General features: G+C 49.4%; 1 protein-coding gene across 3 annotated transcripts in view; it reads right to left on the bottom strand.

The window, feature by feature from the left end:
- Window positions 1–15,860, bottom strand: part of Wdr25 (WD repeat domain 25) — a 136,248-nt gene that overhangs the window by 20,773 nt on the left and 99,615 nt on the right. For all 3 annotated transcript variants that reach the window (XM_076921190.1, XM_076921189.1, XM_076921188.1), the window contains one exon: window positions 15,561–15,691. In XM_076921190.1, coding sequence (XP_076777305.1) covers window positions 15,561–15,691 — 131 coding nt within the window. The remainder of the gene's footprint in view (window positions 1–15,560; window positions 15,692–15,860) is intronic.

The following is a 15,860-nucleotide window of genomic DNA, read 5'->3' on the forward strand; positions in this document are numbered from 1 at the left end:
GCCCAGAGAGCTGCAGTGGAGGGGCCAGCCATTGGTGGAGCCGGCCAGCCATTGGTAGAGGCGGCCAGCCATTGGTGGAGGGGGCCAGCCATTGGTAGAGGCGGCCAGCCATTGGTGGAGGGGGCCAGCCATTGGTGGAGGGGGCCAGCCATTGGTGGAGGGGGCCAGCCATTGGTGGAGGGGGCCAGCCATTGGTGGAGGGGGCCAGCCATTGGTGGAGACGGCCAGCCATTGATGGAGGCGGCCAGCCATTGGTGGAGGGGGCCAGCCATTGGTGGAGGGGGCCAGCTGGCTTAACTGAGCATTGCTGGGCATTTGTCTCTCCATACCGCTGGGGTCATCATGGCCACCTAGAGGCTACCACTCTTCAGCCCACCCACATCTGTCCTGGTCCATCTGTGGGTCTCTAGTGCCTCTCCCCTTTATGACACAGGGGACCTCAGCATGCCCTCTCTACACCTCATGGTCCCTCTTATACTAAGGGGACAGCAGGGAAAGAGACCTAGTCACTGCCAGTCTATGTGGCATCTTCTGGGGGAAAAGGGGAGAGAAGAGAGAATAACAGGTGAATGATCAAAGTTCATTATATTCATGTATAAATGTCATAAGCAAACCCACGTTTTATATAATAAATGCTAATAATTACATATGTACATGTACATATATACTCTACATAGGAAAGGAAGACAGGCACCTTTGTGGCTCTCACCAGCACATGGGCATCACTGTCCTTTGGCTGGGCATCTGTGTGCATTGGACAACCTTTATGAGCCCACACTGTCCTAAAGGAGGAGGGCGAGAGCTTGGGTGGGGTAGGACACTATCCGGAAGTCACCATGGAGGTGTGTGGTCTGGGCACCAAGTGAGTGGACAGCACTGCCATGGGCAGAGGCACTTCCTGCAGCATCTTCAAGTCTGGTAAACCAGGGAGAAATCATGCACACAGCAGGAGCTCAACAAATGCTCAGTGAGCAGGTGGGCGAGGTGAAGCACATGATACCTTATTTTAAAAAAAATAACTCAAAGTTCTGGTTAAAAGCCAAGCAGTGTGCTGGGTGGAGGGATGCGCTATCTACCAGCACTCATTTTCTCTCAGAATGTGTATGTATGGAGTGCAGACACTACATGACCACAGCCTGGAATGCCACTCCCTCTCAGCTTGGCTACTGACAGATATAAGAACACATGTGTGAAACCGCACAGGCTTCGGCTGCTGTGTCACAGAGCTCGGGACTGCAAAAGTCTCCTAAAGTCAGAATCTGTGGAGCTCCTCGGCAGAGTCACGGGGGAGGGAACCAAAGTCCAGTTGCCAAGCCAGCACATAAGCAAGGCTCCGGAGTGTTTCCAGTCAAGTGCTACCTCAGAACAGCTACAGCCAGGCTGGGACTCGACCAGGAGGATAAGGGGCTGTGGAAAAGCTCCTAAAGACATCTGTGCGGACCCACATGACAGCTGGCATCTGCCCAAAGCAGGCCAAACAGGAGAAATGAGCTAAGAACAGGCCTGGGGCTGTGGGAACCAGCCCAGGGCAGCCCAGTGCCACTGAGCCAGACAGAGAGCAGACACAGGCGCTCACTGGGGAGGGGGAGCAAGCAGGAGCTGGGGTGCAGGACACAGAGGCAGGAATGTAGCCAGGGGACAGAGACCTGCCCTCCTTCCTCTCCTCCTGCCCTCCTTCCTCTCCTCCTGCCCTCCTTCCTCTCCTCCTGCCCTCCTTCCTCTCCTCCTGCCCTCCTTCCTCCCCTCCTGCCTTTCTTCCTCCCCTCCTGCCCTCCTTCCTCTCCTCCTGCCCTCCTTCCTCTCCTCCTGCCCTCCTTCCTCTCCTCCTGCCCTCCTTCCTCCCCTCCTGTCTTCCTTCCTCCCCTCCTGCCCTCCTTCCTCTCCTCCTGCCCTCCTTCCTCTCCTCCTGCCCTCCTTCCTCTCCTCCTGCCCTCCTTCCTCTCCTCCTGCCCTCCTTCCTCTCCTCCTGCCCTCCTTCCTCCCCTCCTGTCTTCCTTCCTCCCCTCCTGCCCTCCTTCCTCTCCTCCTGCCCTCCTTCCTCTCCTCCTGCCCTCCTTCCTCTCTTCCTGCCCTCCTTCCTCCCCTCCTGCCCTCCTTCCTCTCCTCCTGCCCTCCTTCCTCTCCTCCTGCCCTCCTTCCTCCCCTCCTGTCTTCCTTCCTCCCCTCCTGCCCTCCTTCCTCTCCTCCTGCCCTCCTTCCTCTCCTCCTGCCCTCCTTCCTCTCCTCCTGCCCTCCTTCCTCTCCTCCTGCCCTCCTTCCTCCCCTCCTGTCTTCCTTCCTCCCCTCCTGCCCTCCTTCCTCCCCTCCTGTCTTCCTTCCTCCCCTCCTGCCCTCCTTCCTCCCCTCCTGTCTTCCTTCCTCCCCTCCTGTCTTCCTTCCTCCCCTCCTGCCCACCTTCCTCCCCTCCTGTCTTCCTTCCTCCCCTCCTATCTTTCTTCCTCCCCTCCTCTGCCTTCCTTCCTTCCTTCCTCTCCCCCTCCTCCTCCTCCCTCCTTCCTTCCTCTTCCCTTCAGCCCTCCTCTCCTTTCCTCTGCTCCTTTCTCTTGCTCCCTTCTCTCGATTTTCTTATTCTCTAAAAGCTTTGGTCCAACAGCAGGACCTTAGTGGAGTTGAGTGGCAGCTTCCAAGACTATGGCATAAAGTAAATATAAATAAATAAACCAATAAATAAACAAATCAGCCGAATGGAGAGACAAATACCGCAGCTCCAGCTGGAGACCTCGAGGCTCCAGTCAGTCCACATCTCTCAATAATGAAAACAGACAGTGCAGGGAACATAGCAAGGGTGCAGAATGGAACCCCCGGCCGCCAGTCTGACCCCAGGGCACTGCTGGGCCATCTGCCCAACAAAGGCAACCATGACTTGCCAGCATATGCCAGCCAGTCAGTAAGCACAGCCCGCTCTGGGTGAGGAGACAAGTCCTAACAAACACAAAGGGCACCATACAACCTGCGTTTCCAACTGCAGCAGAATTAGGTTAGAAGTTAATAACAGAACGATATCTGGAGAATCTCTTCATGTTTGGAAATTAAATAATATAATTCTAAACCCATATGTCAAAGAGGATGTCAGAATAAAATTAGAAAACTTTTAAATTAAATTAAAACAGCGTATTTTATTTGTAATGGGCAGAAAAGGAATCTGGGTAGCATTTAGCTGTTTCCATTAAAAAAAAAAAAATCTAATGACCCAACTTGCCTGCTTCTTAGAAAAGGGCAGGTGAAAGCAAAGCAGGGGAGGGAACAATTAGAGCAAAAATCAATGAGGTTGGCGACAGAAAAGCAATGAGGAAACCAATACCTCACTGAGGTGACCGATGGATACGGCTCCAGCCGCGGTGACCACGGGGATGACCTGAACGCCGTGGTCAGATGCGGAGAGGGGGGAACAGTGACACACTCCAAGGCTGACAGGGACATGAAGGGATATTAATAACTAGTTTTTGCACAAACATTTCACGGCCTAGATGGAACTGCCTAAGCTCACTCACGAAGAAATGCATTCTCTGAACAGCCTTCTATCAAGCCTCCAAGAGATCAAACAAGACACCACTCTGCACCTGTGAGGAACATGCCAGGACTGAGCGTGCAGTCTGCAGGTTAGAAGCTGAGAGACCCAGTCACCAGCAGCACAGTGTTCTGTGTTACCTCCAGGAGTTCCTCCAGGCCACGGTAAAGACCAGAAAGGATCTCCCACAACCCTAAAGTCTGGAAAGCACTTCAAAGTCTGAAGCCTTTGAGTGTCTACAAGAAGCAAGAGTTGAAAATTCTGCACCTGGCCACACATGATACACTGCAGTCAAAATGAAATGCAGGCACACTAAAAATAGTATATAAAATGAACTGCAAGCGGGTACACAGGGTGCAAACGAAACATAAACAAATGTTATGTTTAGTCTTCGGTCTTGTCTCCAAGTTATATCATCATGCATATTCAAATATTCTAAAATCTAAAAGAAGCAGAGATTCAAAACCACTCTGGTACCAAGCATTTGGGGAAGATGTGTGCTGAAATATCCTGAGCACTCTGCTCTTAAGGTGCCTGTCCTCAAGATGACAGAGGTTCTGGTTAGTCAACAAAATGATGGACTGGGTATTAGGACTATCTTGTACCTCACTGGTACAAATTGGCATAATTATGCTCTAATTATATTTTGAGAGAAAAGTTTCATTTTAACAGGAAGGGTTATATGTAGGAGGAGCTAAGGTGAGAGGAAGAGAAGGAGTAAGGAAAGGAAGAGAAGGAGAGGAGAAGCTAGGTGATGAGAGAGAGAAAGAGAGAGAAAGAGAGGGGGGACATGGAGGCAGATGTTCACGTGTCTCCACCAGTCAAAGATAGTTGATATATCTAGGTTGGGTATTGGGTTACACTTCTGATTGAGCATTACCAAACTTATAAAGCCTTTGATTAACATTTTAAAAAATTGTATAAAAGCAAAAAGGAAAAGGGGGTATGGGATAGGGGCTTTCTAGGGAGGAGAATTGGGGAAAGGGGATGGCATCTGAAATGTAAATAAAATATCCAATTAAAAAAAAAAAGGTGCCTGTCCTCAGGAGGACCGTTAGAACCCAAGACACTGTGGCTTACACAGCCTAACTAATGTGCATAAAGAACATGGTCAACCCCATCCGGCTCAAAGCCCTCCGTGTGGCATGAGAACACATGGTTCTTCTATTTAGGGAAGAAAACACCCAATCCAGTCCATTTTGGCCATCCTGTCCCATCTCAAGGGTAGAGCATAGGCACTAAGACACATGAGATTCAGGAGAGGTGCAGCTCACTAGAAGCATGACCAGGTCATGGGACTAAAGGGTAATACCTCCCCAACACAAACAACCATGCTATGGGCCCTTGTGAAGCGTTGGACTTGGGCAGGAAAGGGCACTCCAGGCAAGTGGAAAGTCCCAGGAAGTATGACTGAAACAGAGATAAAGGATTCCTCTGTTGGGCTTGTTAGTACACTAGAGATGGCTAAGGACATTTCAGTAGCAACCTCCAGAATTTACAGAAGCAAAGAGGAGAAAAAGTGGAGAAAAACCCAGGAGAGAGTGGAGGACACACGTAGGAGTGTATATCAGGTAGGGTGGTGCTGGAAATCCAGACACTCAGCACTCACACAAAATAAAGAGGTGGGCGAGCATGGCCACTCACCTGTAATCTCAGCACTGAGGAGGCAGAGGCGGGGATCCCCAGGGCAAGCTGGCCAGCCAGAGCAGTCAGATCCAAGATCCTGCCTCAGTAAGCACAAGGGAGACCTGCCGAAGAAGACCCCTAACATCAACTTCTGGCCTCCACGAGCACCACGCACACATACATGAGAGCACGCGCACGTGCGCGCAAGCACACACACACAAAGATAGACAGGCAGACAGACAGCAGACATTTAAAGACATACAAAAGAAAATAGATGGCCAACAGTTAAGAGCACCTACTGCTCTTACGGAGGACCTCAGTTCAATTCCCAGCATTCTGTAAATGCAGCTCCAGGAAATCCAACACTCCCTTCTGGTCTCTGAAGGCACATGCAAATATACACATACACACATATACACATACAGACAGACACAGATGAGAAAGAGAAAGATGCACAGAAAAACATATAACATATACTGACACAGAAACACATACACACTTAAATAAGAACAAATTTTATAAAAGAAAGAAGGCTATGCATAGTGGCCCACACCTTTGATCCTACCACTCCCAGAAGAAGGCACATCTCTGTGAGTTGAAACCCAACCTGGTCTGTAGAATGAGTTCTAGGACAGCCAAGGCTATAGAGTGAGAAAGAAAGAAAAAAGGAAAGAAAGGAGAGAGAGAGAGAGAGAGAGAGAGAGAGAGAGAGAGAGAGAGAGAGAAGAGAGAAGAGAGAAGAGAGAAGAGAGAAGAGGGAAGGAGGGAGGGAGGGAGAGGGGAGGGAAAAACATCCAAGAAGTATACAATGAACTTAAGTAAAATCTCATTTGTCTTAACATGGGAAGTAATGAATTTGTTCAGAATGATTACCACATCAGTGTCCAGCATTAATGGCAGCTGTGACAGTGAGCAGGAGAGATCAGAATTACTTTGCTACTATAAGGTGTGACTTCTTACACAGGACAGGAGTCCTGTGACTCAATGTGAGGGTCACAGAAACGGACCACAATGAAGCATTTCTAAATGCACAACCACTAAGGAGCAACTCAAACCCCAGCAGGAGCTGAACCCCATTGCTCTGGCAGAACTCCCCTTTATGTACCCCAGTCACAGCTTGACCTGAACACACATAAGTGCCATCACTCTGAGGCACCCACCAACACTGCCCATAGTACCTCAGCTCCAATTCCAGGGTATTACATTATGAATCATGAGGTTTTACTGTACACAAGACTATTCTATCCTTATAGAAATCCAATGGTTAAATTAACAGAAAAAAACAACGACAACAACAAAAAACCTTTGACTACTTTCCTGCTGCCGTTCTTCAGCATGTCAGTATTAAACCAGCACAACGTGGGGTTGTATTACAATTCTGACTTAGAAGTTAACTGCTGCCAGAGGTGCTAACTTGAGTTTCATAAAGAATCACTAAACGAGACACTAGGGAGATAGTCTATCGGTAAAGTGCTTGCCTCAGCAAACATAAGGACCTGAGTTCAATTCCCAGGACCAACATTTTAAACAGCCAAGTATGGTGGTGTAGGTTAGCAATCCCATTGCAGCGGAGGAAGAGACAAACAGACCCCCGGGGCTTCCTGGCCTGTCAGCCTGCACTACTAGGCAAGTTCTAGGGCAGCGAAAGAACCTCTCGAAAGAAAGATCCTCTCGAAAGAAAGAAAGAAAGAAAGAAAGAAAGAAAGAAAGAAAGAAAGAAAGAAAGAAAGGAAGGAAGGGGGAGGGAAAGAGGGAAAGAGAAAAGGTGGCTGTACACCTGCAGCTGTCCTCTAGCTTCCACACATGCATGCACATACACACACACACATACATGTACACACACATGCACACATGCACACACACATACACGCGCATGCACACACACACACACACACACGCACACCCGCATGCACACACACATGCGCGCGCGCACACACACACACACAGGCACACATATGCACACACATGCACATACACACAATGTATGAAAAGAACACACAGGTGCACACCAACACAAGAATCATTAAATGGATTTTGGCGAATAATTTCTAAAGTGACCCCCCCAAACATACTTCTGTAATTTTATACTTTTTGTTTATGCAAAGCAGTGTTCTTAGCACTGACAATTTTAAAATTAGAGTATCCGTCAACTCTGAAAAACGATGAAGATGCTTGTGTCCTTCAGTATAAAATCATCTGCGGAGACGAGATGCTCGTGTAAAAGCACACCAGTGCACTCCTATTTCAGTGGTACACAAACCTGTTTTCAGCTTTAATAACGGTATGTACACAAATTATATGCGTATCAAAGTACTGTTCAAATAAATTTACTTGTAATTTAATACCAATAAGTGTTTGATTTATAGATGTATTTTATTTATCTAGATACCCGGAACTCACAAAAATTTCCTGGGCAAAAGGGGCTGCAAGCGGAGAAAGTTGAAGAAGCCCTCTTATAAAGCACTCAGTATAGGCTAAGGAGATGGCTCACGGGGTAGGTAACAGCACTCGTTACACAAGCATGAAGACCTGAGTTCAAATTCCCAACCCCCATGCAAACATCTCATGTTGTTGCATCCTTGTAATCCCAGCACGGGGGGGGGGGGGGGGGGGGGGGAATGGAGAGATGGCTGGCTGGCTGAAGCTTTGGCTGCTGGCTTAACTCCAGGGTCAATGTGAGACCCTATCTCGGGACAAAGTGAGCAGGACATCTGAAGTTTTCCTCTGCCCTCTGTGCGCACGCGCACGCGCACGCACACGCACACACACACACACACACACACACACACACAAATACTCAAAAACAAAATTAAAACACTAGAAGTGCTCACCATGCCTTTGGAGTCTAACAGTGCCACTGGAAAGTGGACTTGACTTAGCTTTAATGTAGCAAGTTCCACAGCAACTGACAAAAGAAGTAAACTGTGTGCTAAGAGAGCAGCAAGCAGAACTGAACAAATGCTCAGGTGAAACCAGAGGAGGAGGCAGGTCTGGTGGCCTAGGCCTTGGAATCCCTCAGCTGGTGACCCAGAGGCCAGAAGATCAGGAATTCAAGAGTGAGCTACAGAGAGAGCTCAAGCAGCAGAAGCCGTGTCTCAAACAAACCAGAAAAAAATGATCTCACGATAATGAAAAGAAATCAGAAACTCCTATCTTAACACAGGGGATCAGGGAAAGCTAAGTACTAACACAGAGAGGTCAGATCTCCAAGCATGCACAGTAAGCCTTCCGGTATAAGCAACTAGCAATAAGGCAGCAGAATACATAAGGCTGTAAACTGACAGGCCTGCAGCAGCCTGAGAGGGGTGAAGCCAAGTCACAGTTGAAGCTGTCAACTCTTACTTCAAAAAAGCACAGACCCATGACGATGAGCACAGGTGCAATCTCGGCATTTCAGAGTGGAGACAGGAGGATTGTTGTAAGTTCAAGGCCAGCATGGGCTATGGAGTGAGATCATGTCTCTTTAAAAAAAGAAAAAAGAAAAAAAAAAAAACCTGAACAAATGAAAAAGAAATATGTCCAGCAAGGAGGAAATCAATAAGGACACTTCTCAGCTCAACAGAGCTCATAACTGACAGCTAGATATGGCGTCGGCCCAGGGTTGCGGGGCCTGGGGACAGAGGCCAGGCTGCTACCAGCACAGGGCTCCTTTTACAAGTGATGAAAATGTTCACGACTGACTGAGGTGATGACCACCGTGTGCTGGAAACACCAAAACCACTGTGGCAGCGCTTTAAAGAAGTGACTTGTATGGCATCTGAATAAAGCTGTCTCCAAAAGATTATCAAGTGTTTAACGTATACTCAGATGAAGTAAAAATAACTTGAACATCAAGCCAGTAAGTTCTGGACAGTGTTAGTCCTGGAAAGAAAGTCAAGTGAAAGAAGAGAATCTATATTTAAAATTAAAAAATTTTAAGAACTTCAGAGTGAGAAACTTTGGGCACATCATAGAGTTTTCCCCAGTGGCAAAATGTCTTGTTTGATGATACCCAAGTCGGAAACCTATACCCAGGGTATTTATAGAGTCATCACATGCCTGAAGAGCCTGGTCTCTGGTCCATGTTCCTCATACCCGAGTTTCCCAGTGGGTGGGTGAGAATGACCACTGTAGGCCACTGGCCTCTGGGCTCCCACGGTCTCTCACTGGCAGCCCACCCAAGGAAACAGACTCTGGAGAGAAGTTAGGGGGCAGGTCTTGAAGGTTCTGGACTCTGGGAACTAACTGCCCTCCTCTGCCCAGAGTTTGGGCTGACATGGCACCAGATTTCCTAAGACACAGCTCCTGTCTTCAGCACTGGTCTCTGCTCTGCAGACTGGATCCCTGGGAACGAATGGTCCAACTGTGCCGTGTTACATCACGCCCTGGGACAATGCCTGGTATCTGCTAAGCGCTCAGAAAACACCTGCGACACCGGCAAATGAAATGCTTCATCTTCCTGAACTAGAGAAGTAACACCTGGCGTCAGCGCTGACCCTCCATGGCTGCCTGCCCCTGCCTCCAGAGCTCACTCTGTCAGATCAACTTCCTCTCTAGACTGTAGGTAGCGGGCTTACCCTTGCAGGAGGTCAGGGTAAGGATTCCTGGCCTGAGGTGTGGCACTGGAGATGTGCCAGCTCTGCTCCCAGGCCTATGAGGACAGAAAGGTATAAAGCAAAGTAGATGACAGAGGTTTGAGGGGAGCCCAGAGCCTCACCCACCTCCACAGGACAGGTAGAGTCCTGGGAAGGGGAGGGCACAGCCAGAATCCTAGCACATGCCTCCTCTCCCCGCACGCCCAGCTCTGTGGGTCTCCTGGGCTCATCTACGTTTAGAAGTTTAGAGCAAAGCTTCGTCAGAACTGTAGAGAGGACAAGGAGTCCGGATAGAAAGGCGTTTTAATATAAAACAGATGAAAGAGACGAATGGAAAGTAATCAAAACCTCATTAGGGCAAATAAGCAACCTGCCTACAGTGTCACCAGAACTGATGGCAGGGAGCACTGCGTGGGCGAGGCTGGGTCTCCAATGGCTACCACAGGGAGACATGGGCCCAAGAAACCCTGACAATCCCACTCAGGATTCTGACTGGCACCCACACTAAACCTTCAAGGCTGTGGTCACTGGAGCTTTCTAACCCCCAACGCCGCCCACCCAGAAAGGACAGGGAAACAGGCAGCTCCCAGATGCTTCCACCCATTGGACAAGGTGAATCAGTGCAGTCCCTCTCAACCCAGGCCACCCAGGAAGAAAGCTCCACCTGGGGAAGGCCACCCCAGCAGTGGACAATGAGATCACTGGACTGTGCCTTTGTCTGCATGCCAGGGGGACAGGTTAAGTACTCAGAATCCTTCCATCAGTCTTGATTAGAACTGTTTGTCATTCCTGTAAGTTTTTCTCTCCCAGAGCCTACTATGTGCTTAGCACAATGGTAGGTTCTAGGAATATAGCAGCAGAGAGGCCAGTCCCTGCCTCGGGCAAGGCTCCCTTTCTCCTCAGATACTCCAGTTTAAAGGCAAAGGGCTCTGGTGACAAAAGCCAGGCTGGAGGTCCACAAGGCCAAGAGCCACTATCACCTCATGTTAGGGCACGTGCCACAGGGGACCTCACACATGGCTCCAGAAGGGGGGTCAAGAAGCCAATTCAAGAAGTCAAGATGTCCCTTTAAACACTTAAGAAAGAGAGGATGTAGAACAAGCATGAAATATTGATGATCCGTGTCAAAGCAGCACCAGGGTGTGCTGAGCAAAAGTGAGCTGGTTTGTCAGAGCCGATATTATTGGGAGAATCCTGGAGCGGGTGGAAGTTGGAGGTTCAGAGGAGCAGCGGGGGCCTGCGGCAGAGACACAGCAAGTCCGAATGCTTCACAGCTGTCTTTCTCAAGAGCAGAGCGGGAGTCTGATGCAAAGGCGCTCGGGCCCCCTCTGCCCAGCATCAATGCACAGGAAGGGAAAGGAAGAGGGCCAGAATGCAGCTGCCTTAGTTCTGGGAGACACTCGTCCTAGATTCTCCAGGGCTGCTCTAGTTCCCAGCCAAGCCCTGCCTTGTTTGCACGGTAACTTGCTGAGGCAGGGGTTCTATCCTCTATCCTTGCAAAAAGACAATCTGCTAAGTACAGGATATGACTTCTAAACGTCCGCTGGGACTTTCTTAACAAATCTTAGGAAAACAAATCTGGGAGGGGAGGAGTTGCTTTCATGACTTTTTCTAACTTTTGCCTCAAAACAGAATGACCTTGAAGGTGAGAATGACCTTGAAGGTGAGTAGGATCATGAGACACAGTGTGGTGGGCTCAGAGAGCTGGGTCTATGTCTGTTTTCTGTCTACTCTATGGCTCCCACACCATGCAGGGTTCAGAGCCAGGGTATCATCAGAGTAGAAACCAGGAGGCTAGTACCTGCTATCCTACCAGAAGCAGGAGCTGGAGAGCCCAGCCTTGGCCAAGAACCACAGAGCCTGGTTCACACAGCCCTCCACCCCACGCAGGTTGTCCGTAGTGCCCACCCAGGCATCATTCTAAACTGCAAAGTATCTTCACATCCCACTGTGGAAGAGTCCCCATCCTCTACACAGACCCCAGAGCAACCACCGGCTGGGCCACACGGCCCTGCATGCCTGCTCTGGCTCAGGCTCATCAGGGGATAAACTGTAGAGGAGCAGAGATGACGATGACAGCCTGGAACGGAGGAGCCCACAGGTGCACAAGGAGGTCAGAAGCTGCCACAGACACCCACTGAGAAGACCCACAGTGCTCACATGAGAGAAACCAGGGACCAAGAGGTGAACGGTCCTTCCAGACTGGCTTTTCAAATGTTTCCACTCCCATCTCCTGCTGCATCCTCTGGAGCCTGCTGACATGCAGAACCCTCCCCATCACAGAATCTCCATCTTAATGAGGGTTGAGTCTCTCCTCCATGGGGCCAACTTGAGAACCCTGCTCAGCCACACCCTCCCTTTCCCTCTGCCACACTGATGGGGACTGAATCACAGTAGGTTTGCCTGTGCTGCCTCAGAAGGGGGGGTGTGAACCTAAAGCGTCTGGCCCTGGAGAGCAAGGCACCCAACAGCATCATGAAGATTAGCCTAAGGACACCTGAGCTCCCGACAACAGAGCTCTCAGAGCAGATGCCAGAAGGAAACAGTCACAGAATGTGGCCCCAGCAGCAGCCGGTCAGCCTAGTGTGGCCGGCTCATGTCGAGTCCATCCCACAGATGCCGGAAGCAAAGCCAGGCACTTTGCCATGATGAGATGGACTCCAGTCAGCACGCCGTGGCATAGAGGAAGAAAACCAGGCAGCCCATTTCCCGTAATGAACTAGGCTGAGCTAGACAGCGGCAGAATCTCAACATTTGACACTTTGCTGAGTTGAAGGATCTGGAGAGCCTACTGGCTAGCACGGAGCTTCAGGGTGACATGTCCACTGTCCATCAGCCCTCAGGGGAGCTGCTGACCTGCAGTGCTCCAGCAGTGATGGGCTTGAGACCCTTAATCCTGATGGCAGAAGTCTGCTCCTTGCCTGCAAAATGTTGGCTTACTTTGACTCAGAATTTGAGTTATTAGGCTTGAGCTTGAGGACCTAAATCTCTTGTGTGGAAAAGCTCTGAGAACAAAGATGCCACTGCTGTGGACTGCATGACAAAGCAAATCCTAATTGTCCACTGAGAGAAAACAAAACAAACAAAAAAAAAATGACCCAAATATTGCTGGCTAGAGAACCATCTGGGAAAAAATCCTCTGAGTAAGTAGTGTCTGTGAGAATGCATGAAGCAGGGCCAGGTACAGGGGGCCTGTTTTGTTAGAGGCTCACAAAGATCAGTCTCAACAATTATCAGAGTCAGGTCTCTATACCCAGGGTCAGTCAGACTGACTGTACTTGAGGCTCCACAGGCTGCTAATGTAGTCTCAACTCTGTCACTGCAGTATAAAAGTGGCCACACAGGGAACATAAATGAATGCAAATGTCTGTGTTCAAATAAAACTTTATTTACAAAATAATAGGTGAGCTAAAGAAGTCCCTTTCTTCTGATTCCTTCTACATAGAAACCTACCAGATGCTGTTCTGGGCATAGGGACTAAGGCAGGAACAAGTGAGCAAGACACACTAAGCCAAAGGAACGTCATTGAAACTTGACCTCAAGCAAAACCCTTATAAGTTCCATTAAAACAGCAGCAGCAGCAGCAGCAATAACAACAACACGGGTTCAAGGGTGTGAAAAGAAAAGTAAGGCAAACAGACTCTGTGTTAAAGGGGGGATCAGGAGGCGCTGGGGCAGCAAACATGCAAATATCACCCCAGTCCCTCTGGTTGGCTAACTTGTCCCTCCTCCCCTGAATTGCCTGTCCTAAGACACAGTGCTATCCCATAAGCACTCCTTTCCTGGCCAGTGATGCAGGGAATCTCAGCTTGACTGTGAGCCACACCCCACCCCCGCTTACACCTGTAGTGCCCATTGCAACCCTGCCTTGACAGTCAGAAAAGGACCACACTGTTCGCCACGTGAGTCTGAAGCCAGCCTGGTCGACTGCAGGCTTCAGCACCAGGGACAGAGCCTCTGCCGGTCGGGAGATCAGCAGCTCCATCAAAACAGGCAAGTGTGTTGTCCCTCGAGCTGGCCGATGCAAACAGAACCAATGTGCCCCACTCTGTGTGACCCCGTGTGGGAGGACTGTTGGTAAAGAGGAAGTGAAAACAAACAGTGCACAGATCCCTTCACCCACGTTATTAGCTTGGGAGAGACTCGCAAACGTGCCGATAGCAGCAACAGCAACATCTGCTTCTAATTGCTTCTCCCCAGAACTCGTCAGCTGGCGTCTGCCCCGGGAGGAAAGCTGGTATTTTCAACAAACTCTTAAATCAGATGTCATCCATAGTGAGTAATTTCTTACGTGTTTAAACTTTGAGGCTAAAAACACAGAAGAGCCGGGCCCAGTGGTCCCACACCAAGGGGCTGCTTACAAGGTTTCTTTTTTGTTTTTTCAAGACAGGGTTTCTCTGTGTAGCCCTGGCTGTCCTGGAACTCACTCACTCTGTAGACCAGGCTGGCCTTGAATTCAGAAATTCACCTGCCTCTGCTTCCTGAGTGTTGGGATTAAAGGCGAGCCCCAACATGCCTGGCTACAAGTTTTTGATTTACATACCATGGTCAAAAGTTTCCTTCTATTTATTATGTATTTGTATCCTAAACAGAAAATATTCCAGTGCTTTCAAGAATTTCACTGTGTCCATTAGTTTATTTGTAATATTCCTCTTTCCCAACTATTTTTGTACAAAGTTTCTTTTGCAAAAGCAAAGTGGTGTTTTGAAAGTGTATGGATCTAAGCTGCCACTTAGGAAGTGTCTCAAGGAAGAGATCCTTCAAGTACCCTGAAGCAGGGATCCCTATAGGTTCTGCTCAGAAGCCCATAGTCCTTCCACAGCCTGCACCACCTTCCTGGAATGCTAGCCTGGTGCACAGTGTGGCTATGGATATAGAGTCTGGGCTTTGGAAACTCTGATGCATGTCCACAGTCTCCCCAGGTGACGTGGATGCCTTTGGGTATGTCTCCCTAGTGCAGCAGACCCAACAACACTGGTCCCTTCATGATGAAATGCAAGAGAACCCTGCTGCTGCCCTGCACCTCTTCCTTCCCTGTCAGCTTCCGTGCAAGTGGAACAGAGCACAGGGATGTCTCAGACTCTGCCTCTATCTGCTTAACAAGTGAAAGCAGCCTGGGGCCAACACCTCCTCCGGGAAGCGTTGTGCTGCTCTCCACACGCACATGTGGCCACACAATGTTCTCTGCACCAGAGTGTCTATCTTCTGGAGAACTCCGGGCAGACTCATTTTCCACATACAGTAGGTACTCAACAAATCTTCCCGGTGATACTCTGCATAGACTTGTACCTGGGATGTTTTAATGTGTAACAACTCAAAATTACTCTCTAAAACCTCTAAAAAAAAAAAAAAAAAGATGCTTAGCCTTCATTAAATATGAAGCCAAACTGTTCTGCCTCAAATATACAGGTGCCGGCTTGTCCCTGCTTGTTGACCTTCTGAAGGAAAATTCTCTCATAGAAAGGCTGGCCTAGCAGGTGCTGAATACATGGCTTAGTCAGTCAAAGTGCCTGCCCTGGCCGCCTAACTCCCTTAACTCAATCTCCAGAACCCAGGTCAAAGGTCAGGGGGAGTGGAATGAGATCAGACACTCACTGCTGGGGGGGCAGGGACAGGTAGATCCCTGGAGTGCTCTGACTAGCTAGTCTCCCCTAATCAGCAAGGCCCAGGTCCCAGTGAGACTATATCTCAAAACACAGGTGATAGCTCCCGAAGAACCCAAGGTTGATCTCTGTCCTAGACACCGATAGGTGCGGGCCCCCCCCCACCCCCCGCCCACGGGCACGCTCGCGCGCTCGCACACACACACACTCCCCGCACGTGAAAGGACAGCCTGAGAAGAAGGGTGTCACCTTGCCAGTCCTCATGTCCCAAGCTTTGATTTCAGAGCTGAAGCCGCCACATAAAAAGACGTTGTGGTCTTTTGGATGAAATTTCAAGGTGGTGACTCTGAAGTCACTCTGACCACTAAACACTTGGGTTCCTGAAACACAGACAGACAAGAAAAAGTGAGAAAACATTCATATCACAAGTATTTTAAGGAAGAAATGTTCACACAGCTCACCGGGGCCCTACGCGGCCCAGTACAGACGTCCTAGAAACACAGTAGGAAGGGCAGCTTGCTTCCATTTCCTGTCAAATCCACCAAGACC

This window comes from Arvicanthis niloticus, chromosome 23, assembly GCF_011762505.2.
Source record: "Arvicanthis niloticus isolate mArvNil1 chromosome 23, mArvNil1.pat.X, whole genome shotgun sequence".
In the NCBI taxonomy this organism is placed as follows: domain Eukaryota; kingdom Metazoa; phylum Chordata; class Mammalia; order Rodentia; family Muridae; genus Arvicanthis; species Arvicanthis niloticus.